This window comes from Stegodyphus dumicola, chromosome 6 (genome assembly GCF_044657685.1).
Source record: "Stegodyphus dumicola isolate Sdum_Otavi_A_Nest chromosome 6, ASM4465768v1".
Classification (NCBI taxonomy): domain Eukaryota; kingdom Metazoa; phylum Arthropoda; class Arachnida; order Araneae; family Eresidae; genus Stegodyphus; species Stegodyphus dumicola.
The window spans coordinates 147,806,922-147,830,736 of NC_140773.1; the positions used below are offsets into that span (position 1 = coordinate 147,806,922).

Sequence of the window (23,815 nt, forward strand, 5' to 3'; positions counted from 1 at the left end):
TCCTCAATTGAAATTAATTGTTATAAAGAAGCAGGAAAGAGATAAATATGATCAAGAACGGGCGAGCAAGTTGTCCGTTACGATGTATATTTCATATTGAGAATGTACTTCTCAAGGATAAAGAAAACTTAAATCGGCCACTACAACTGTCGCCTTTAATGCACCAAGCTCCATCTCTCCGTAAATCGTTTTCGCCGCTTCGTCGCGACATCAGTTTTTAAATTATATATGCGTATATATATGTATGTAATATTTTAACCGCGTAGAAAGCATCGGTACTTTAACTTTCGATAGTCATCATGGCTGAGGGTGAAAGGATACAGACGAAACAAACAAAAAATGGATTTTGACGAAACAAAAAATGGAACACTAATCTTTATTTTCACACGTATCAAATTATATTGATAGACATTTATCCATTAGTTAAATACGATAATTTTTATGTACACTGGCTTGAAAAGTACTACGTAAGCATTTTAGACAGGAAACCATAAGCAGAGCTGAGATGTTGGCAGGGCAGAAGTTAAGAAAAGGAGTGACGTAGTTGCTCGCGAAGCAGTATTTGTACTAAGTAGGTTCATAAGTAAAGCTAAGCTGTGATTGGTTAATTTTAAGTTTTATTTCTCATTTGACTGTAATGAATTGCCTACATGAAAAGATAGCACTTGCAGACAGACGTAATCGTCCATTCAAAGTAATTTTAGTTGCTGGATAACACACTTCGTTAGACGCAATATCTAATTCACACATCATTATGTTTACAGTATGCACCCCACAATTTTTGGAAGCTTACGTTTTCAGATAATAGATGAATGAAGAGAAACGAGCAGCGACGACGTTAGCCAAAGAATTGCACTAAAAAAATTGAGAGAAGCATTTTTTATGACTAATATGGTTATAAAAGACACTTCTGTTGCTAGCATATTTCTCTTCGGAGACCAGCAGATAAAAAGTTTTGTATATTTTTACTACAAAGAGTCTATACATCAAACTTGTCTTAACGTGAAAGACTGACAACCTTGTTTCGTTCATTTCATAAATTGGAATTACTCAGTTACTAACCCTTCCATAAACATTTACTAGTGCCGACTATTCGAACAATTCTAGAAATGCAGTGAATCCTATCAGGGCGACAATCGCGCTCAGGTAACCACCTCTAAAAGTGACCAGTATTTCTGGAAAGATAAATAAGCATTGCTATTGAACCTACTTCTCTAAGACGATCACTTCCACAGAAGATCAAAAATCATCTCTAGAAAAGTGGCTTGTCGTCTTTGAGAAAGTTTACTGCATTTATCTCCGTGTAAAATATATGTATTTATAGATTTCAGAAATTTTCATCACTCAGAATACTTAAATGTGTTTATTTTCTTGCTGTTCACATTGTGATTAAGAAAAGCTTCTAATTTTCTTATTAACGTTAATTTATACATATTTGTTTATATCTGAAAAACATTGTATTAATTATATTTGGTTTTCTTGCATATGAACAGTTATTATATTCACAGCGCTGTCGGACATGTCGTCTCATCCCATCGTGGAGAAAGGAGAAGACACGCCTATTTATCTGAGGCTTTCAGTCATCGCTCCTCTGGGTTCCTCAGTGGGGATCATCTTCCTGGTGCTAATTGGGGCCTGTTTCTACGTCAGAAGGGAGGAGAAACGCTACAAAGCAGCTGTGCCAGGTATGCGTCTCCTGTGACATCTCCAATGTGCTGAAGAAAGCGCTCGTTAGTGCAATGCGAGATACGAATACTTACCTATTTTTAGCATGACGACTTTAGAACCGAATAATAGTTATTTCTAATTGTCACATTATCTGTTTCGATTATTAGAGGAGAGGAAGAGTTTGCTAAATTCTAAAGATAGAAAATGCTTTATGCTGATTTAGTCAAATATGATCATTTAAATATATTTTGATCTGAGAAAGTGCTGCTCTTGAATCTTGCTTTTCAGGCATTTGGATACATAAAGGACGAGTATTTCTCGCTACTATTTTTGCTTTATTACCCTTGCGAAATTCGTAGGCTATGAATGACAAAGATGTTTTTTCGGTTACTTGTAATCGAATCACTTGGAAAGGAGAAACGAATGTGAAAGCTATAAGGTATTTTCTCCCTCCTTTCCGTGTGTCTTCGTGGTGTAACTGGAAGCACATCCGACATGTAATCGAGAAGACTGCAGTTCGAATCCCGGCGAGGGCGATGCACATTTTTCAAAAAAAACTAATGATTCTACAAAGTTTACAATAGGATACTTCATGCATCTATATGTGTAATTATTTCACTAATGTCTGATCAGGCCTCAGCACTTTTAAACATAAAAACGCATGGAAACAATATTACTTTACAGTACATCTAGCAATAGATAGACATCTTCCTTTTTTTCTGTATTCTACTTTTCAGTATTTCTGAAGAACACTATCTCCGCCACTGACACTGTAGCTTATTACACAATCAACAAAACAAGATCTCATTTTTCAAGCATGAATTTATTATTGTTTTCGCGATTCTGTTTAAATGAAGCTACATCGTACATATTCTATTCTGTTTTATAAGGTCCTAATTTATAGCTTAATTCCTGATTCTTTATATGTTCATAGTATTTTTCTTTAGTGTATTATTTGGTAAAATCTGGTACGTTATTTTTGGATCTGAACTATTTCCTACTTCGAAAAGCTTCAATGCTCTACTTTTGAATAAAACTTGCATTAAACAATTGTCGTTATAACATAGTCAAACCGCGTATAAAGGATCAAAAATTTGATTCGTCATTTCCAATCTGATGAGAAAGATTATCTCACAAAATATACAAAAACTGACTGAAGATTCTCAATAAAGCTGATTAAAAATGTCACATTTACCAGAAGTAAATAACAAATCTAATTTTAAAAAATCATATTACGGCTTACAATTCTTATCCGGCGCAAATATTAAATTCGCTCTTCGTTCTTTTCTAGGGTGACCATATGTTAATATTTTTGTACGATAGAACACTAATATAAATGTCATGGTTCTGATCCTTCTTTCGAATCTTAAAATGCACATATATAATTAAGACTTATTATTTTATCCATAAAAATATAAAGGCACTAAGACTGAATATCAAAAATTATTGACGAATCTAACTTAACTTCCGAGAACAAATAACAACTCTGATAACGTGATGCAGATTGCAGTAAGTTTCTGTTAACAATTTTGTATCAAAATTGAAAAGACTCCATCACTTTCCGTTGTACAATTTGTGTAAATAAAAACTTAAGTAATGAAACGTATCGCAGTTTTGCCTCGGCTGTGGTACGGAGTTTTATTTTAAGAGTCTTCGATGCAAATGTTTCTCATTTTAATTTGTGTTGCAATGTTTTCACCAATCAGAAGAGCGTACTTAAAAGCATCAAATATCATCATCGCTGCATTGAAAAAGCTCCATATCATATTCTCAAATACGGAAACGCTATTTCGTCTATCCGACTGGCATCCTTGTTTTCATTATTTTCCTCTTCAACACCCAATGCTATACCAGCATACCAAAAGTAATTTCGGATGGTTGATTCTGCAGCAGATCGCCAAAATATTTCTTTCTGTATTAAACGTTATAATCTACGTGTTGTACTTCTCCCAAATACTTAAGATCAGCTGCTTTTTATAAGGGTACTTGAAGCTCCTGATCACGTCTTGATCCCATAGATGTGGTGTAGTGTATGTGGTGTATTTAATTATGGCAAAGCACACCAGGGCTATTTGCCTAAGGGGAGGGAAGCCTTCGTGGAGGACTTTCTAAGGGAAACTGGCTCGTATACACGTTACACATGGGGAAAACCACGTAGACACCCATGCAGCCAGCCCGTTCGCGGGATTCGAACCTCGGACCGAACTACCAGTGTTCAGCGACTTTACCGCTCGGCCGCTGGTGAGCGTTGATCCCATAGATATCAGCATCGATGTTGCATTCGGCGGCAAGAAAACAATCTTAATTCATTCTAAGCTTTCGACATCTCTCTGTGATTACAATTTTCAATCAACAGTTTGAACGAAAGCTCTTCATTCCACTTCCATAGCTTTTCTTCAAATGATTTCGACGTTATCCACGCCTTACAATTAATTTTAGAAGAATCAAGAATTATTTTCACATCGTTTGTCTTTTGGTTTCTAGGATTTCTTTACCAAGCGTCGACGGTTCGTATTAGCGTACACAAGAAGTTCTTTCATATTAGCACCCTTCTTTTGAGCTATGGGGACACTCGTGTCCAGGTGGGCTGAAGGGAGGTTCCAATTCTTATAATTCTTACAAGATTCGCACCTTTGAGAGTTTTTCGCTGGAATATCTTTGATTTTCATATTTTTACGTTTGGTTTGACATAATCTAGTGGACCATTTTCATCGACGCTGGAAATGTCATTTTTTTTAGTACTAGCAACATTCATCATTCCAAGCATTTTTTCCTTCGAAATAAAATTTTGAAACATTGTCTGATTCTTCCATTTTGCTTGAAGAAATGTTTTCAGGCTTCTTAACTTTATCCAGCCAGTAAATTGAATACAAAATGGTTATCTTTCCAAACTGCATGGCAAATTTATCGGCAGTTTTTTGAAACATTTGGTCAGATATGGGCAGATTACGCATTCTTTGAATAGTGAACCATTTTAAGCAGTGCTCATTCAACATTCTTATTATTGGCTTTTCTCAACTTTTCCTCATATCGAGATTTTTTTTCCAATAGTAGAAATTATCGAGTCTGAATTTTTCCACATGGTACAAACTGTAGATTTGCATAAGCTGTATTCCTGGAAGATATCGATATATACATTTCTGTATTTGGCTATATACATTTCTGTATTTTTCGAACATGATCATCTTATTTTCAATGCTGAATGCTTGGCATTTACTTTTCGCCATACGGATTAATTTTTGGCACTTAAAAGTTTCTCCAATACAAGGTTCAGACAGTTAGATCAAAGAATATATGAAGTTTTACCCTTCTGTAAAAACATTAAAACGTTTTGCACTACTCTATCTTATCTTGTCTGCAGTAAGAATGCATTCATTTCGCACAAAAGCAAATATTCAATATCCATTATAAAACACTTAATGCCGCCTGACCGGGACAGTAGTGACTCTGACTGCCCTACCGAAGGGCCCGTCTCCGAATCCCGGAGAAGGCATGGATGTGTGTAAATGTATAGTGTCTGTGTGGCATGTTGGCACTCAAAAGCCGCGCAGACAGCGTGCCGAAAGTCCTCTAGAGAGTTTAATGGTATGGAGGAGGACTGGGAGATCTTTGGAGCCGATCCCCTGAGATGCTTTCCTGCAAAACTGGGAGCGAAACTGAGCAAAGTTGTATTGTCACTTCTGTGGTGCCCAAGGCTTTTCCCAACGAAAAGAGCAATCTTGCCTCCTTGCTACGATGAATTTTTTGGGCCTGTTCTGATGTTAGGCAAGCGACATTAGTCACAACAACAGAATATTTAAAATTTTCCAAAATACCTAAAAAATGGACTTCCCCCCCCCATTTAGAACTTATGGAGAAGGTTTGCCCTCATACAAAACGAACCGATAAGTAAAAAATATTCGTACCCTAAAAGGAGAATCACTGAATAGCGAAAATCTCAAAATTGTCATCATAGCATCAGCTTCAACAGAACTCTGACATCTCACCGAAAGAGCTTGAACAGAAACAGAAAACCTGTTCAGATTCGATGGTCACATACACCATTATAATATCCTGAGATACGTTTATTGTGTATCCTTATTCTCCAAGAACTGGGTGTTACACCTGTCTCGTATAGCCATTTTTCAGAACACAGAGAAATTGGTGTGAAAATTAAAGAACAAATAAGGTAAAATTGTTTCTCTTTGTCTTCGCATGGATAGATCTTAAACACGGCTGATTTTGAGTTTAATAAATATTGCACTAAATATATGGAAAAAATACGAAAAATACAAAAAATTTGTTGGCAGATAATATCCGTAAAATTCATTATTTACGATTCTCATACCTTTGAAGATTCGTTATAGCTGTGTAAAATAACATTAAGTACATAGGAAATTTGACGAGACCAAACTATTCGTTCGTTATGAACCATGTTCGCTATACCAGGTTTAACTGTTCTTGAACGTTAAAAGAAGTTGCATCGTGTTAATTTTATGTGTAATAATAAAACCACCAGTTTTATTTTTTAGTTACCTCCCGTCGTTGTTGTGCTTTGTCATTCACTTTCCTTCTATCATATTTATTCAACCGCGTAGTGAGAAAGCTCATTCAACCAGAAAAATAAAAATCCCGTTTTTCCTGTGATTATGGGGCTTAGGGTCAAGCGACCTTGGTCTCGCGTGATCGCCTGACCGCAGCGGATGACATACATAAGTGCTGTCATTAAAGTCATGTGCAAGAGAAATACTCGTCTTCATCACTTTACGATTGTTTCAAACGTCTTATTCTATACAATAAACAAAAGAGGACGGAAACCTTTATGTGTATTTTTCGTTTCGTTTTGTTTTTCTGTTTTGCAATGTCGGTTTTCTTCGAAAAAATTTTTGTGTGAATGAAGAAAGTAAAATTCTGAAGGCCAATGTGTGGGTGATCCAAGCGATGACTTTCAAGTTTTGACCTAGTAAATATGTCTTCTTTGATGTAAAAATACCGTAAAATTCATAGTGACAGTGCAACATGCAGTTCAGCACGTTCAAAATTCAGCTAGAAAAAGAACATAATGTATATTCTATATGAAATTTGTTGGAAATTCTTTGGATTATTTACAAAATTGAATGATATAATTTTTAAAGTCTAGCAATTCAGCTCCCGCGTTTTATGTCATTCTAAGAACATATGAATGTAACTATGCTTTATTGCGTCTTTTGACCTTTTTAAAAGCATGAATCATCAGTACAAAAAAATAAAACGTCATTGATAAGTGATACATTAGTTGCTCAAAAAATGGCTTCAGGCTTTATTTCTTTAATTATTGATCTTAGATTGAATACCTTCAATTATACATATCTTCAAAATAAGGAAGAGAATTTTATGAAAACATTGCAGATGGAAGGGCTCCGTGAATATAAAAACCAAATCTTTATATAATTCCTTCAAGGCAAAATTCCGGTTTCTAACATATCCATTATACTTTAATACTATATCATACTTCGTGTAAAATTCAAGGGTGTAAAATTCAAGAATGATTTTATTGACTTAAATCGTATTTCAAGCTTTTACGTATTGAAATTTAATAGTTTTTTTGAAGAACTTTGGGAGCAAAAAATTTTTTTATATATAGGTGAATTATACGCACATTATTACCATTAAAATAGTTGAAAATAGAGCAAAATAAAAGTGCGCACTGTTTCTAAAAAAGTTCTATTTATTTTCATTAAATAAGGCGAAAGAGTGATAATCCATCGCACGAAAATAAGGCATTTATAATTATTGCATATAATTTGTGTAAGCCAGTGACAATACAGTTCAGCTTTTCTGGCCTTAATCGAAGTTGCTGATATAAAGAATTCGGAAACAAATTATAACTAAAGAAATGTGGCTTTCTGAAAGTACGACTGCAGTGAATTGCAAATACAATTAAATCTCTAAAACGCGAATGCAAAACATAAATTGCTACAAAAACCTTTTTGTAGTAGATTCTGTTCTTAGAGGTATAATATTATTTCAGCTTGCTACAATTAAATATTAATTTATTGGTAGTTCTCGACGTTTTTCATCCGATCAGCATTAAAAAGTAAAATCAGAATTTGAATTGGCTCCTGTACATTTACACGAGGGAAAACCATGAAAAATCTAGTGCAGTCAGCCAGTTGGCTGGGAACCTAATTTGGATGAACATCGTACCAATATGCGTATTTACTTGGCAGTGATGAATCCCTTTAAGAAATTGTAGGTCCGTTTTTGTGACATATTTTGGTGACTTCATTCCCTTTTTTTACTTGAAATTACTTAAACAAACTGGTTGCTTCTTCAGATGTATAGCAGTTATTCATCTTTCGATTTTTTTTAATAGGCGGCCCGGACCGTCGTTATTCCTATAGTGGCAGTTCTACTTTGCCTCACCCTCAGCGCTATGTAGACGTGGAGAAGAACCGGCCTCTGCTTCGGATTCCTGGTGTGCCCATGCCTCCACATCCACCTCCAGAAGGCTACCCGGCACCTTACGCCACCATGCCCATACGTTGCGGAAGCGCCATCACCACCGAGAGACGTAGGCCCACTGATGAATGTAGGGCTATCGTTGTCGGTCGGAACGGAATGCTTCATCACGTAAGTTATCTCTATCATTTTCTCTAATCTATGACATTAAAGAAGGCATTGTTAGAACTTTAACGCCATTCGTTTGGAGAAGATACTAGGACAAAGTTCTAATATAAAGAAAGATACCCATGAAAGGTTGAAATGCTCTAATCTTCCTTCACGATTCATTAATATTTAAAAAAGATTATTCACTTTTACTCAGGAAGAGTGTTGCAATAGCCTCCTTGGTTTAACTTGTTGAATAACTTCGTAAGAATCAACACATAATAATCAACACAACGCATAATTTATTTTAAATTAATTAACGCCATCGAAATATTTTGTGATTTCAACATCTATACCAGTTATTCTCAACCTTTTTCTTGCCCCATGCACCCCTTTCGCCATTGCTAGACCATCTCTTCCTCTCCTTCCACTTAAACTCTCAGGAAAACACATATATTTAGTTAAATCTAGGTTATTTTTAATGTCTTATATAAATTAAATAAGAAAAAAGTATAGAAAATTTTGATAAAGACTGAAACTCGAATAAAAGTAGTTCTTTACATTCATAAACTGAAACTGAATATTTAACGGGAAAATAAAAGGCTGACCGCATTCCCGTTCCCCTAAATTATGAAACTACCTACTAAGGGGAATTGCCCTCAGGTTGAGAAACCCTGATCTATATCATGAGGAAAAACTTCAATTACAGGAATTAATTTTCAATAACATAACTATCATCTGCATTTATTAGATGCAATTGACTTAGATTATTATTTAAAACATCTCCACATGCTTGTTCTGCTTAAGAAATGGGTGATTTTAGTGTAGGCTATAGCAAGTAAGATAGCTCATATTTTCGGTTAAGGTCAGTGGCAAAATTTCCCATTGTCACCAAGTCTCAGTTATTGGCAAACTCGAATGCAAAAGGCTCATTAGTTAATTCTCTAAGTTTAAATGCCGGTCTTTAATAACTTTCGATGCATTCTCATACTTTAGTTTTTAATATTATGTGGAGAGGCAGGAATCTAATGCAAAAGTTAGAAACGTGAGTTTGATTATAATTTGTACTCAAGTTACTTTTTTTTTTTTAGGCTACCATGGATCGCAAAAGAATGGCGGGTCTCACTATACAAGAAACAGCCGAGGTTCACCATTACGACATGGCAGCCTGAAGGAGTGGCGACTACGCACATCCAGCGAATCAAAAACAGGCAGCTCTTCGTATCGATTAATTTATTCGGTTCCTCAATCGATTGCTCTTGCTTTAGAAAGGGGAATCAACACATAAAAAATGACGTAGATTTCACCCGCGAGTTTAGGTGTTGTGCTGCTGCTGTCATCGATGATTCTCACCCTTGAAAGTACAAAGAAGATGTCAACTGCAGGATTATGTGTCCATAAAAAACCCTTTTCTAATTTTATGTTACTGTATTATTTCCTATTCATACTGAGCAGAAAGTACTTCTGGAAAATGTCTTTCAGTTCCGCAAATTCTGGTAGTGCGGAGGAAGTTACTAGAAGCGCATGCGTTATACTATAATTCATTTTAATTACTTTCTTCATAGAACGTGGTCAATTCTCAGATCATCTGTTGATGATATTAAAAGCACTATAATAAATTATAATCAATCAAAATTTAAATTTTATAAATATATATGGCTGATTAAATATTGCTATTAATGAAGATATACAAAATGTACATAAGATTTTGACTGCAATCTATTTAAGAACAAATTTGGACAATTACCAGCATAAAAACGGAGAAAAGAATTTAAACAGCAGAGGAGTAAAATCTTGATTGATAATTAGAATACTTTAACCCTGGCATTTGGATCTGAATTTAACATATAGAATACTTTTAAGCATTTCAAATTTTCATTTATATATATTATATGCACATCTCTACCTTAAAAAATTATATTATAGAAATACTGGCTGAGTGTGATTGAAATAAATTAGAACAAATGGATAAGTCTTAAAAATATAAAACTAATGGAATAAAAATGAAATATTGTTTACAATATTCTATACTTCGTTATCGCCATTTTCATCCTGCTCATAATCATTCTCGCCATGTTTCTTGGGAAGGCTGTGATCTTCACCGATCTAGTCGTCTCGCCTGTGTCATACTAAACATATCTTTGGATGATGTGAATAACTATATTACTGAGGCAACTTCCTGCAATACATAACAAAAGGACGTTTTTGTGCCAGTGTCTACAAAGGGCATTCATTAACTTTGCCAGTTTGCAGTTTGAAAAGCGCATAATTCAAAACTTTCTTGTGATGGTGGAAGTTGTTACAATGATTTGCCTCGCTTGATGGCTTGGATGAAGAAAACGTATGCAACTGTTCTCATTAAAAATCAAGCACTAAAAACTTTTACGAAATCTGAAGGCATGATATATTCTTGCATATACTCTGGGTAAAAGAGAAAATAACGTTTCGTATAAAATCATGAGAGAAATGTATTTCTCATTTTATAACTAAAAATGATGAATTTAACACTTGAGTTTATATAAGAACATTTAGCTTAAATATAAAGATGCTAACGAAAACAATAAATCATATTAACTAAAGCTAGTTTATTTTGGAATGTTATAATCATAGTACTAGTTTATGAGGAAGACTTCTAAGTCGAAAACTAAATAATATTCTATGTTGCATATCATTCTTGAGTATAAATGCGTGTTTTAAAATTAAATGCATTTTTGCCATGCATAGTAAATGAAGGACAACTTTAGCAAATTGTTTAAAGTTTTGGTTTAAGAAGTTGAACAAAGGCTTTAAAATTTTGGAAGTAAACGCATAACATTATTTCTGGAAAGAACTTATATTAAATACTTTTCTGTTATAACTATTTAACCCGATACTAAACCCAGATATAATCTGTAATTCATTTCTCTTATATTTAAGTCTTATAACGACAATTTCTGTAAAATCTGTTTAATTAATACTTATTAAAATTAAATGGATAAAATTTAATCTGCTTAATATACTAAGGTAGTGTCCAGAATCCCTTTATCGAGTAATATCTGAATACTTTTTAATAATACCTTCTCTAAATAATTATTAAAATTTAACTTCGAATTTTCATTATTCGCTTCTTCATTTCACGAACATTTTCACTCATATAACCAAATAGTACTCCCATTGTTGACACTACCGCTTCTAAATCTGTAAATTAAAAAATATTTGTTTTGCATCTTTTACTCAGAGTAATGCAGTTGATTGCGCTGCAAACTTGGTTGCTGCCATTGTGTCACTATAAGTTTCGAAACTGTTGCGAGTAGTTGCTCGGAAGAAGATCAGAAAAACATCTGCCGCCAAATAATACTAGTCTACCTAAAACTGAATTAAAACCTTAAAAAATCAAGCTCAGGAGGTAATGCAAAATGTCAGAGACATTTCAACTTAGGGGCATCCGTGCTTAGCCCCAAATTTTTAGGTGCTGAATACAAATTAGCGTCCTTATTCCACGAATGAATTTTTGTGATAATCGTAGAAATGCACGTGGAATACTTTGATGAAATTCAAGAAAATGTCAAGCAACTATAGAATTCACGCACAGCTAAATAATTTGGAGGAATAAAATAGCCTCGGATGGATGTCGAGGAAACATTTACTAGGGATCAAATATCGTTACGCTTCTATTTATTTAACTTAGCTTCTATGTATCTGGCATTGCCAGACGCCATTAAGCTTACTACAGATATTAACATCATACTTTTATTTTTGTCTGCTAAAAGCAAGAGAAAGAAATACTCTCTTGAGTTTCATTTATTGCAAGATAGTTTCATCACTTAAAATTTATGCGTATCTGCTCACAAGCTTTGTTTTTTAGGCTTTAAACAATGCGTTATTTTTCATGTTCTCGAACAACTATTTCAAATAAACTGTTTATTGCACAAAAATTACTCACTTTAAAGAACTCTTAGTGTTGTGTGTATGTTTGTGTGGTACGCCCATAACACTGCAATTCAATTCACAGCTGGCCTGGGAATTGAAGTAGAAAAGGTAAAATAAAAAGTGCAATAAATAAAGTCCAGGTTACTTTCAGTGCGATGTAGAGCGTCTCTTGACGGCGAAAATGTTGCCACAAAATATTAGAACACTTTTTGACAAGTATGCAGTATGTTTAGAATTTGCGCAGCATTTCACATGTTGCTTTGAATAGCGATTTTGAAAATCGGATGTGTCATGGAGAACTTCCGAATGAGTCAATGAATGCTTAAAGTTATGTTTGCTATAAATGTATGAGTGTGTTATGTTATAGTGTATATTCAGCCAATATACATATGTGTTGACTTTGTACATACTATAATAATCAATGCTTAAATATGCTCATCAGACTGTAAACAAATAAAAATTTCAGTTGTTATCGGATGACATTTTAAATATGCAAACGTGAATGTATTCGCAACGTTGAGAAACAGGCGGGTCTATGCAAACCCTGATTATCTCGACTGTGAACGGAACAGAAGAAACGATTTAGTGCCAAAGATATATGATATTTTAATTATACAATTCTTACAGTCCTATAATCTTGCGCTTCTTATACGTACGTTTCTTTCTTATTTCTTTTAGCATTTATGGAAAGTTTAACTTTTTTTTTTTTTTTTTTTTTTTTTTTTTTTCTTCAGAAGCAGTTATTTTCCAGTATTGCAACAGAATTTCTTTTATTCTTATTATTAATTCTAATGAATTCTTTTTGAGATCCTGCAAATGATTTAAGCTTATTTTAAAATTATGATATTAAATTACTATTAATAAATGCACAGTTATATTTAAAAAATTTTAGCTTAATTTCGATTAATTAAATTTTAAAATTTAGAACATGCTGTTATACTTAATAAATTCTGCTTAAATAATAAAAAAATTAGGCATGATTTCAATAGGAAAAGAATTAATTACACAATTTTTCAGAATCTCGAAGTTATTTAAAATCCATTCATTAGGTAATTTTAATTAATTTTAGTATAAAAATAGTTGCCTTCAGCACTAAACAAATCAATCACTTTCTATTTCAAATAACGGTGATTAACATTAAAGGGGAATTCGAAGGATATAAAAGAGTGTGTGATAGATTTTCATCTTCATTTATGGACAACAATTTTGCTACAATATTGTAGTTCACAGATTGAAAAAAAAAAAATATCTTGAATAAGAGCTTTTAAAAGTGAAGTCTGCTATTAGATCAAGAGAATTTTTTCTTTATTTTTGAAGACGAGAAGTTTTAGAATATCTTCATTCTGATTTGTAAAGCGCAGTGACACACGCACAAATTTAGTATGCAAAATATAGCAATACGTGTATCTATATAAATCTCTGAACTTTTCGCTTTTCTGCATTTAAAAATTTTAGGACTGTTTAATGAAATACTCTCGCGTTGCAATACGTTCACAGAAGTTCTTAGCAGAACTTGCCAACCTTTCAGTATTAATTTCTATTCTTGTTTGAAAGTGTGTCTGATAAGGAATCATACGTTTTCTTCCCTTTAAAAATTTCTTCTTTTTTTTCAATATATATATATGGTCTTTATAAGTTCATCCATTTTGTTTCTTCACGTTTATTAGAAACTATTTTATTTGTTAATTAAATAATTTTATTTTATTACATATGAATTATAATTACATATTATTTATTACATATGTAACTGACTGATTTCCTTAAATCGAAATAAAGTTCTAAAGAAAAGGAAATGATAAACAGAATATACTTTTTCACTGCATCCTAATTGATCGTTTGTATTCATATTCTTCCAAAGTATTCCATTTTCCTCTTCGGAACCTTAGCATCTTTTTCAAATCTTTTTTAAAGCAATAACCTTCCCCCTTTTTTAATTATGTGATTAACTTTTTCGCAATCTGACTTGCCATTTTAGGTTTTCAAGTGTGTCTTCTAAGCCAAAAGTTGTTTAAGCAATTAGGAATTTTGGTATCTTAAATTAAAACTTGTTTACTGAACATTTAATCATGATCTTAAATTTATAATTATAATATTAAGCAAAGTCTGGAATTATTTCTATGCACTTCGGATATATGATAACCACGCAGTTTTTATAGTTTGAAGTATAACTTTAAAGTTTAAATGTTTTTGTACTAGCATGTTCAACATTCATATTTTTTGTAATGTTTTTGCTAATATTTCATACACCACACTTTTTAAATACATACTTTTTCTTTTTTATAAACATTAGCAAAACGTTAAAAGTCGACACTTAAACATTGCAATTGCAATTACTATTTTAAGTAGAGATTAGCTTCGGCATCGATTTCTAGATCAGAAATTTAGAAATCGTTAGAGTGAACATTTTATATAAAAGATGCGAATAAAGAAAGTGCATTGTATAATAAAGCTTTTGAAAGGTCCTCGAGTAAATATTTTTTTCATTATTTCTGTTACGCGTAGCAAGATTTTATAATTATATACACGTGTAATTTATATTTTCTTAAACACAAAAAATAGGAACTTCAAAAATAGTAATACATGACATATTCTAAGTTCTTAAATGTTGACTAAATTTCAATGATGATGCATATTTTGTAGACTTAACTTCGATGATGATACCTATTTTGTTGCTATTCGCTCTTTAAAGAGTTAGTTCTTACAGTGTTAGCATAATCGTTTAATGAAAACAATCAAACGTGCTTACAGGCTATTTCGAAATAAGAAATTAATTTATTTTTCTTTTAGCTAAGTTTTTTGGGAACTTAATAGTTCCATTTCCTAACAGAGTGTTACAAAGCTTATCGTAGGTAACAATGCGTTGTTTCTGTAATAATTTCTGATCTTTATCTGGAAGGTTGGCAGCTCTGAAATTAACATCATCATATAAAAGTGCTGAGGATTACTTATGTGGATTGAAGTTCCTTATATGTTCTACTTTCACTCTTGTGACAACCTTCCCAACCAACAAATTATTCCTTTATTCATTTATAATTAAGGAACTTAATTTCCCACCCAGAGTCGCGTTTCTAAAGAAACGCTAAAAGATGTTGTTTCTTAGAGCTTTTTCCTTCTTGGAGCTTCTTCAGACATAAATTTAAGATTTTCTACATTCTAAAGATGTTAAATGTTTGTAACAAATGTGTTTCAGTTATTTTTCGTTTCTTGCGGATGCAACTGCGAATGAACTTCTTTTAAATTGCGTCATATCATTATTGTTCGCATTTAAAAAATATTTCCATATTAGAAATGATAAAATACAGAACTAGGGATTAAGGTAAAAGCAACTTTAAAAGCTCAATTTAATCGGCTTCTTCATGTTTTATTCGGAACCGAACGTTACGAACTTGATTTATCAATTGACAAAGAAGAACTTTTGAAAATAATAGACCTGAAAATGACACCATGTGTTAATAAAATACAATTTCTGTTAAAATGGTACCATGTATTAAAAAAAAATTCAATTTCGGAACATGGTACCAATAAATTAGCATTAATTATCTCTCAAAATTTAATATCACAAATGCGTAACTCATTTTATGAGAATAAAATTAAAGACTTAGTGAAGTAAATCGGAATGTAAATATCTCTGGAATATTAATTTCGAAATAAATAAAACCTAAACTAAAAAAAGTGTTTAAGAAAATTTATCTTTATATACAATGAAAGAAACTGTTAAACAGAACAGAAAGTAAAATAATGCACAACAAATAATGTAATGTCTAAAGGAATAATGTAGCAAGTTTGGAGTTTTGAGAAATTACAAAGAGAAAATGGTAAATAAAATAAAGTTTAAATATTTGTCAAAGATTCAACATAATAGGAAATTGCTAGCAAAGGAGAGAATTAATAATTAAATTCAAAATAAGATTTTATATAAGAAATCAACGTTACAGATTAGAATTTTATATAAGAAATCAACGTTACAGCTACAGATCTGCTAAAGAGGTAGTAGTCAAAGAACTGATATTGACTGTATAGAAATGAATAGGAAATCAAAAAATCTAATGCATATGTAAATAACCTTAGATGTATAAAAAAGAATCAATAGCAAAAGAAAAAATTATACCAGTAAACTTTCAAGTAAAGAGGCGAAGACTAAGTAACTAAAACTAAAAACGTAACTGAGAAGGAAAATACTGATACCCAGCCAATTTTGGGAATCTATACCAGAGATTTCAGTTCAAAATTCTAAATTTAGAAAAAAAATGTCCACTTACCCTTTTTTCTTCCAAAGGGACAAAAATCCGGCACGAGCTTGAAAGGTAGAAAATCATCAAAAAAGTACTTGAAACCTATTTTTTGTAGAAAATACTTTTATTTCTCATAATTTTTCGGTGTCGAACACGAAAACAAACGTCGATACAAAAAGAATTACAGGTGATCTGAAAATGTCTCCTTTTTTTAAATTGAACTACTGTTGCTAACATTAATAAATAGAAATGTCTATTCGTCTATTCTTTTTTTTCGGGGGGGATTTTTGGCAGCCAAGATTTAAATAACTGTAAACTGTAAATTGAAATAATTGTAATTTATAAAAAAAACCTTCTCGTGTTTAATTAGGTAATTTTTCTGAACTGCTATATTTTGTCGAAAACAAATATTTTTTACTATAGAATTAGACTAGAAACTAGAAAAAAAGCTAGAATTAGAAAGCTGTCAAAAGCAAGTACTGTTAGCATTATATACCACTTTTGAATAATATGTTCCACTTTTGAATGTTATGTTGTTATATATATATATATATATCACTTTGGAATGATAAGTTCAATAGGAAGGAAAGTGGAAACTAGAGTAGAAGTTTGTCGTAGCAAACTGAAAGCTACATTAGGATGTTATATCAAAAGAGAGTAAATTTGAAATATCTGTAGAAAATTCATCGTAAATAAAAACTTTTGTAAATTAAAAAAAACTTGACAAACAATAACAAAAATTAGTGACTGTAAAAGATCAAACGGCCGCATACAAGAGCATCAAAATAAAAATAAACGGAATAAAAAAAGAACACTCATGCAAAGTAATCTTAGAAGCCATCGATTGCAGCACAATCAGTTATAAATTCTACAAAATGATATTACTTTAGAAGATGCTGTTTTGTATAGAATGTGTATGTCCTCTTGATAAGATGTAATAGATAACACGAATTAATGTGTTCATTGTAAATTGAACATTAGTTTGCATATATGCTTAACAAATAAAATTATACGTTTGTAATTAAATACATTTTGAGGTATTGATGCATACCTAAAATATAGTTCTAATATACGTTTAGAAAGATTTCAGCATAAGCAAAATTTAACGAGTCTTAAGAATCACGCAAGTTTTAAATGAGGGCAAATTTTAAGAGAAAAAGTTTAAATAAATGTTTTTACAGTATGTTTCTATTCATACGTATATTACAGACCGTTTCTTAATGTGTTTCCGAAGTTCAATAATGATGAACAGGAAAGGAAATTCTCTACTATACCTTCTAGAAATTGATTATCTATATTCGCAGTTGCATTCAAAATGCTTTGCTTCCTTGGAACTCTTACTCATATGCGGTATGTATTTTTAAAGAATTCAAAATATATTAATTTTTTTCTTATTAAATGATTTGCAGAGTAATTGATTATTTTATTTCATATTTTGAACGCATTTAATTTACCCAATGCAGCTCATCCACAAGATAGACTTTTCCCATTTGTATTTTATTTATAGGGTAGCTTCTGTCTGTTGAATCTTTCTAGAACACATTTAGCTTGCAGGACAGATAAACCAAAGTAAAATTTGCGTCCAAATAAACGTGCAGCTAAATTTCTTAGCTTTTCAGATGAACTGAAGGAACTGGTCTTGCGCTAGTTTCTTATTTCATTCTTTTCTCATTAGACGCTATCTCCGTAGACTCAATAGAATAAACACAAATTATATTACATATTACTGTGCTACAATAATTCATGCGTCAATTACGGGGATATTAATATTATACGCATTAAATCATATCGTGAGGAAAATATTACCGGAATATGTAATATTATACGTAAGTAATGAAGTTGGCAGTTTGTAATGGCAGTACTTACTTAACTCCTTATGCTACCTATTTTTAATAATGCATTCATACGCGCATACTATAACTAATTCGTCGAAAATGTTAATAAGCAGTTGCTATGCAAGGGAGTGATTCAATATCAATGGAAATAATAATTTATATAAATCAGTATTTTATTTATTTTCATCAGAAATGATAAAATGAAGGAAAGAACTGTATCGAAAACTAATGCGCAGTTATCGGATCTCAGTCTGTTAAAAAAAGGAAACAAGGAGTATAATTATTGAAATTATTTTCTAATGTTGAGCTAGCCAAAAAAGGAAAGAAGGACTATAATTATTGAAATTATTTTCTAATGTTAAGCTAGCAAAAAAAAAGGGGGGAGTAAAGTAAGAGTATAATTATTGAAATTATTTTATAATGCCGAGCTAGCAGTGATTAATTATAAAAGATAGCATTTAAAATTCATAAGTTAATATTAACATGTGCCTACTGTAAACGTTTCGAAACTTTGTGCCTCATAAAATACATTAAAATTTACAGATAATTCTACTGATATGTAAATTCTGTTTGTTCTATTTCTAAATCTGATTCTATTTGCTATTTAAAGTTTAAAAAATAATTAGAATCCCAAAGTTCGGTGTTATAAATATTAAAAAATACATAGAATTTAGAAGATGCTCTTCCATTACCATCCCATACAAATACAACTGATAATTTCTCATTTGGTTTCAATGTAACTAAAGCAATCTTTTTTAAAGAAAAAGCTTTTAAATTGCATTTTAAATTTTCATTAAAACGTAAATTAATATTAATTATTTCAATATCAAAGGTATTACTGCTTTAAAATTGATAGCATGCACGATATTAAAGTATAATACATACTACAGGTATCATGTAAGTTTCTAAAATGTTTCTAAAAGTACTAATGAATTTCTAAAATGAGAATATTTATTTCCTTTAGAAAAAGATTACTCGAAGCCTTAGTTTCTTTTTTTTAAGAAATTCATTATTAAATGGTTAATATATGAAGTGAAATAGAGAAACAAAATTAATCTTCCGATATCAAAATTAATTTATAATTCTCCTAGATTTTAGATCAAAAATAAATAAATTCGTTTACTCACGCAGATAAAATAATTAGAATGATTGACTTAAAATTGCTTTTGAAAAGATATTCTGTAGCAACTATTTCAAGAACTTGCATAGCAGCTCTAAAATAAAATAATTTTTATAATCGTTAAAAAATGTATGATAAACAATAATTTTCGTATGCCTGCCTTTTATACATAGATTATTAACAGTTATAATGCAATACTAATAGCTGCAATTTCTTTGATTATTCTGAATTGGCAATAAATATTATTTTAGATCCATTCAAATTTTCATTTTGCAGAAATACTGAATGCGAAGTAGTTACTATCTTTGTAAAAAGAAATGTGCTTATTACTGCACTACATAGTTCTCTGAAAAGTTAATCACTTTAAATGCCTTATTAATTATAATAAATGAAAGGCACTTATGAAACGAACACGGTTACTTAACTATCTCGTTTAGCTTAATAGTGAACATTCATAATTTGGCAAAGGAATTATTTATTCTTTTTTAAAAAAAGTGCTTCTACACTTAATTGTATCAGACGATTAGAATGCTCTTAGGCAGTTTGTATGGCGGCGCTGGAGGGCGATATCCTTTGGAAAATTTAGGCTAAATATGGAAAAAATAATGTAAAACAAGTGACTAGTATGATATGTTTTACCTTTTTATGTTCAATAACTTCCCCCAGGATTGTATAAATAAAATAAATTGGGAATATTTTATTATGCTTTGTTTTTATTTGCATTGCATTCAAAAATCCCACAGCTGTTTTCAAACTTTTTTACTCTTTTTGTTAATAAGTATATAGTTAAGCGTAATGTGAAATGTGTTCTTAATTTTTTTATTCAAATTAATTGTGGGATAAGCTCTTGGTGCTGTATAAAATAAAAACACTGGTGCCTATAAATTACAAGTTATCTTCTATTCAAATATCGAAAGCAGAATATTAAAAGGACTATGCTTTTCATTTTAATGAAAAGAATAAAGCGAAAAAAGCAGTTATGACAGCGATCTGCAAATTATTAAACTAAAATAACGTATTGAGTTTGCAGCATTCTTGTGAATTTTACAACTCTAGACATTAAAAGACAACATTTGGTCATTATGAAACGACTGCTAACTTGTCCTTTTATGATTGGCTCTCGATATTTTGAATGCATAACATCGTGAAGTGAAATTACATCACTAATGATATTGCCTTACAGTGATCAGTGTCATAATCAGCAATACAAGAATTTAAGGAAGTTGAAGCAATATAATTTCATTAAAGTAAATCAATCATAAATGTGAAATATAATTTTTATAATTTATACTGTTTATACGTTTTATAGTTTGTTTTAAAATATTAAGAATTCGCTTATATACATTTTTCAGAACCTTATATACATTTAAGTTTGTTTCCAGTTTAATTTTTCCTAAATGTTGAGTGTTTTGTCATACTTTTAACGGAAATTAGGTGAAAGTCTTTTTAACTTCTAGATCCAACATAAAGTAACAATTTATATGCTTTGTTAATATTTAATAGAAACAGATCATTTTCTGTTGAATAGATTTTCGAAGAATTATAGAGAAAATACAATGAGGGTCATCTTTAGAATATTCTGCTTTCGTTAATTTTATAGAGTGGTCTTTAAATAGTTATTATTAACAACATTAGCTACTAAATTATATTTATTTTAATTTTTTAATTTCTTTTAAAATCGGATTCTAATATAAAACGACCGAGCTGTTTCCAAAAAACGTTGTGCAATTTATAAATAGATTAGTGTTTTATATAAAATTACTCCAGTAAATCTGCATTTAATTCTGTGAAGTATTTTTCTTCCTGCGACATTTGTAATTGTGGCTAGATTAATCATCTTGCCACTATAACGTTTTTGAGAAATTATTCAAAATTCAAATTTAGTATATTATGATTAACATTTTCAAGCTTGTTTTTAAACTGGTCATTTTGCAGTCAACTGTTGGTAATTTTTTCTTTGAGAACTTTGTATATTTTTCTTTGAGAATTTGAGAATTAAATACGTAAAAATTATGTTATTTCTGGAGCAAAATATTTTGTAATACATTATAAAAAACTAATGTTTACGAGAAAAATTAATAAATTCTTTTATTCACCACGTTAATACTGCGATTACGACACTGGTCCAAAAAATTATTGAGCCATATGTTTGGAAATTCGTTTCAGTCTAAAGCAATATATTTTATTTTATACGCATTCACTTCAAAATATAAGTGAATAAAATACTAATTTAAAGTTTTAAAACTACCAGTTTGTCATCTAAAGTAAGACAAAAAGGTATCCTCTATTACAGCTTCTTTGTGTGAGCGGTCCTTTTTCATTAACTTCAATATAAATCAGATGAATAAATACATAAATGTTTTACGATGTAAAAAATATACTTATATAGCATAAAAAATGAAGCTGAAAGTATTAATATTTATATTTATCATAAAAATCCAAGCAAGAATTTTTGTCACGTTTCTTAATTTTAACAAAAAGATTTATAAACATTTTGAACTGTTTCTAAAATATGTAATTATCATTAAACCGTATCAAGGCTTATCTGAAACAATTTCTTGTAAGGATTTAAATAGTTGATACTGAAATAATTCACATTAAACATGATACCTAAAAAATCGAATAAAATAAAATCCACCAAAAATGCATTTCTAGTCACTTTCTTTTCCTCTTCACTCCATCCACCTTTTTTTAAATATTTTCAAGACTTTTATTTTGGATATATATTTCTCAAAGAAATAAAGTTCTTAATGGAGAAACTAACTGAAAGTAAATTCTATGAAATATATTATTTGCTAATTAAAGTTGCGGTAATACGGTTTGCAAAGTAGGCACATTTCACTAAAGTACTACATTTTTAAGAATATAGTTCAAATTTCAAATAATTCAAGTCTGTTTTTCAAAACAATTGAAAAACATCCTTTATTAAATTTTCAGAAAAGGTACTGCAGTTAGTATTAGTTTATTCCCCCCTGCCCCTTCCCCCCCAAAAAAAAACAGTTTAAACGCGACTTACAATTTTACTTTAGATAAGTAACTTGTAACTTAATATAAAAGTTAACTGTATTTCACTTTAAACACTTCCCTACATTAAACAAATCTTCTTGTCTCTTCTTATAAGATTTTACCGAGAAAATTATGTAGACTTGCTCCTCTTTCCATCTAAAACTCCCTTTTTTTCGCGAAAATTAAGATAAGATTTAATGCAAGAAGGACCGTTCACAGAGCTTCAAATTACAATTCATTAAAATTCATAAATTTTGCATTCCGTAATTGTGCTTTACTTACATTTAAGAACACTAAATGCCTTGAAGTTTTCTTCTTTCTTCTAATGATGCTACGGGATATATGCGTTTTTAAATCAACGCTATGCGTTCTGTATGTAGGTGCTTTCTGAACTGAACCTGTATTTCCTTGCTCAAATTTTCCGTCTATAAGCACATTCTGTCTTTTGTAAATGATATAAACCAAAAACGGTATTCATGGATACTCGCCCAGTCTTCGGATTGCATACTGAATGTCGATTTCTATGACCTTTGTAGAAAAAACTGTTTTCAGGAAACCTTCGAAGTTTTTCTTGTAAAAAAATAAAATAAAATAAAATTTTGTGTGAATGATAGTGTAAAAAAAAAAAAAAAAAAAAAAAAAAAAGAATGTATTATATTATTAAAGAAGAAGTCCAACAGTATTAATAAAGTTATTCCATTCAATGTGTTTTGTTATTTATTTTCTAAAGCATTTTAAAATTTAAAATGCTAAATTATATTCCTACATTTAAAAGTTCTGTGGTTTTGACATTACAAACGTCTTCAGCGATGTGATTCCGATGCTTCTGAAAAGATTCATAAGCTATTCACAAAGCTAATAATAATCGCAAACCATGGTAAACAGACAAACAATACTCATTTGACACATTGAAGTAGATGCTTCCAATATATTATACAGAGAGCAATATTACCGTAATGTTACATACTTAAAGTACAGATTTGTTATTCTCGTAGAGTTTTACGTTTTTTTATACTCAATTGCTTCTGAAAAAATTTCGACGCTCCTTTCTACCTGCGTAACGTTTATTCATTATTAAATCATTTTAAAATTCCCTTTAAATTAATACGAAAGTAAAAGATATTTAAATGAAATATTAATAAAATTTCAAATATTTAGAGATAAGAAAATTTGCTAGTTACTCTTTTGTAAAACAATAATATGCACATATATGTGTGCATTTTTCTTAAATTTTGTAAGCAACAATATTTTTAATAAAAATTTAAATTTATATACTTCCAAATTACCGAAACAATTTTAGTGTTTCCTGTAAATTAAGTTCGAGCAAAGTAATTTAATAACAGTTTAATTTAATCATTTATTTAGAAAAACAATATTATTCTAAAATTAGAATACACAATACTAATAACAAATAATACTGTAACAAATAAAAACTACATACTTTACATATGAACTATAACAATATAATACTTAGCAAT

At 30.7% G+C, this 23,815-nt stretch overlaps 1 protein-coding gene across 4 annotated transcripts in view; it reads left to right on the forward strand.

The window, feature by feature from the left end:
* LOC118198860 (cell adhesion molecule Dscam1-like) overlaps positions 1–22,985 on the forward strand; it is a 199,755-nt gene extending 176,770 nt beyond the window's left edge. For all 4 annotated transcript variants that reach the window (XM_085818988.1, XM_085818989.1, XM_085818990.1 and 1 more), the window contains exons 13-15: positions 1,509–1,685; positions 8,003–8,259; positions 9,327–22,985. In XM_085818988.1, coding sequence (XP_085675114.1) covers positions 1,509–1,685; positions 8,003–8,259; positions 9,327–9,407 — 515 coding nt within the window. In that variant the 3' untranslated portion in view covers positions 9,408–22,985. The remainder of the gene's footprint in view (positions 1–1,508; positions 1,686–8,002; positions 8,260–9,326) is intronic.
* The last annotated feature ends 830 nt before the right edge of the window (positions 22,986–23,815 follow it).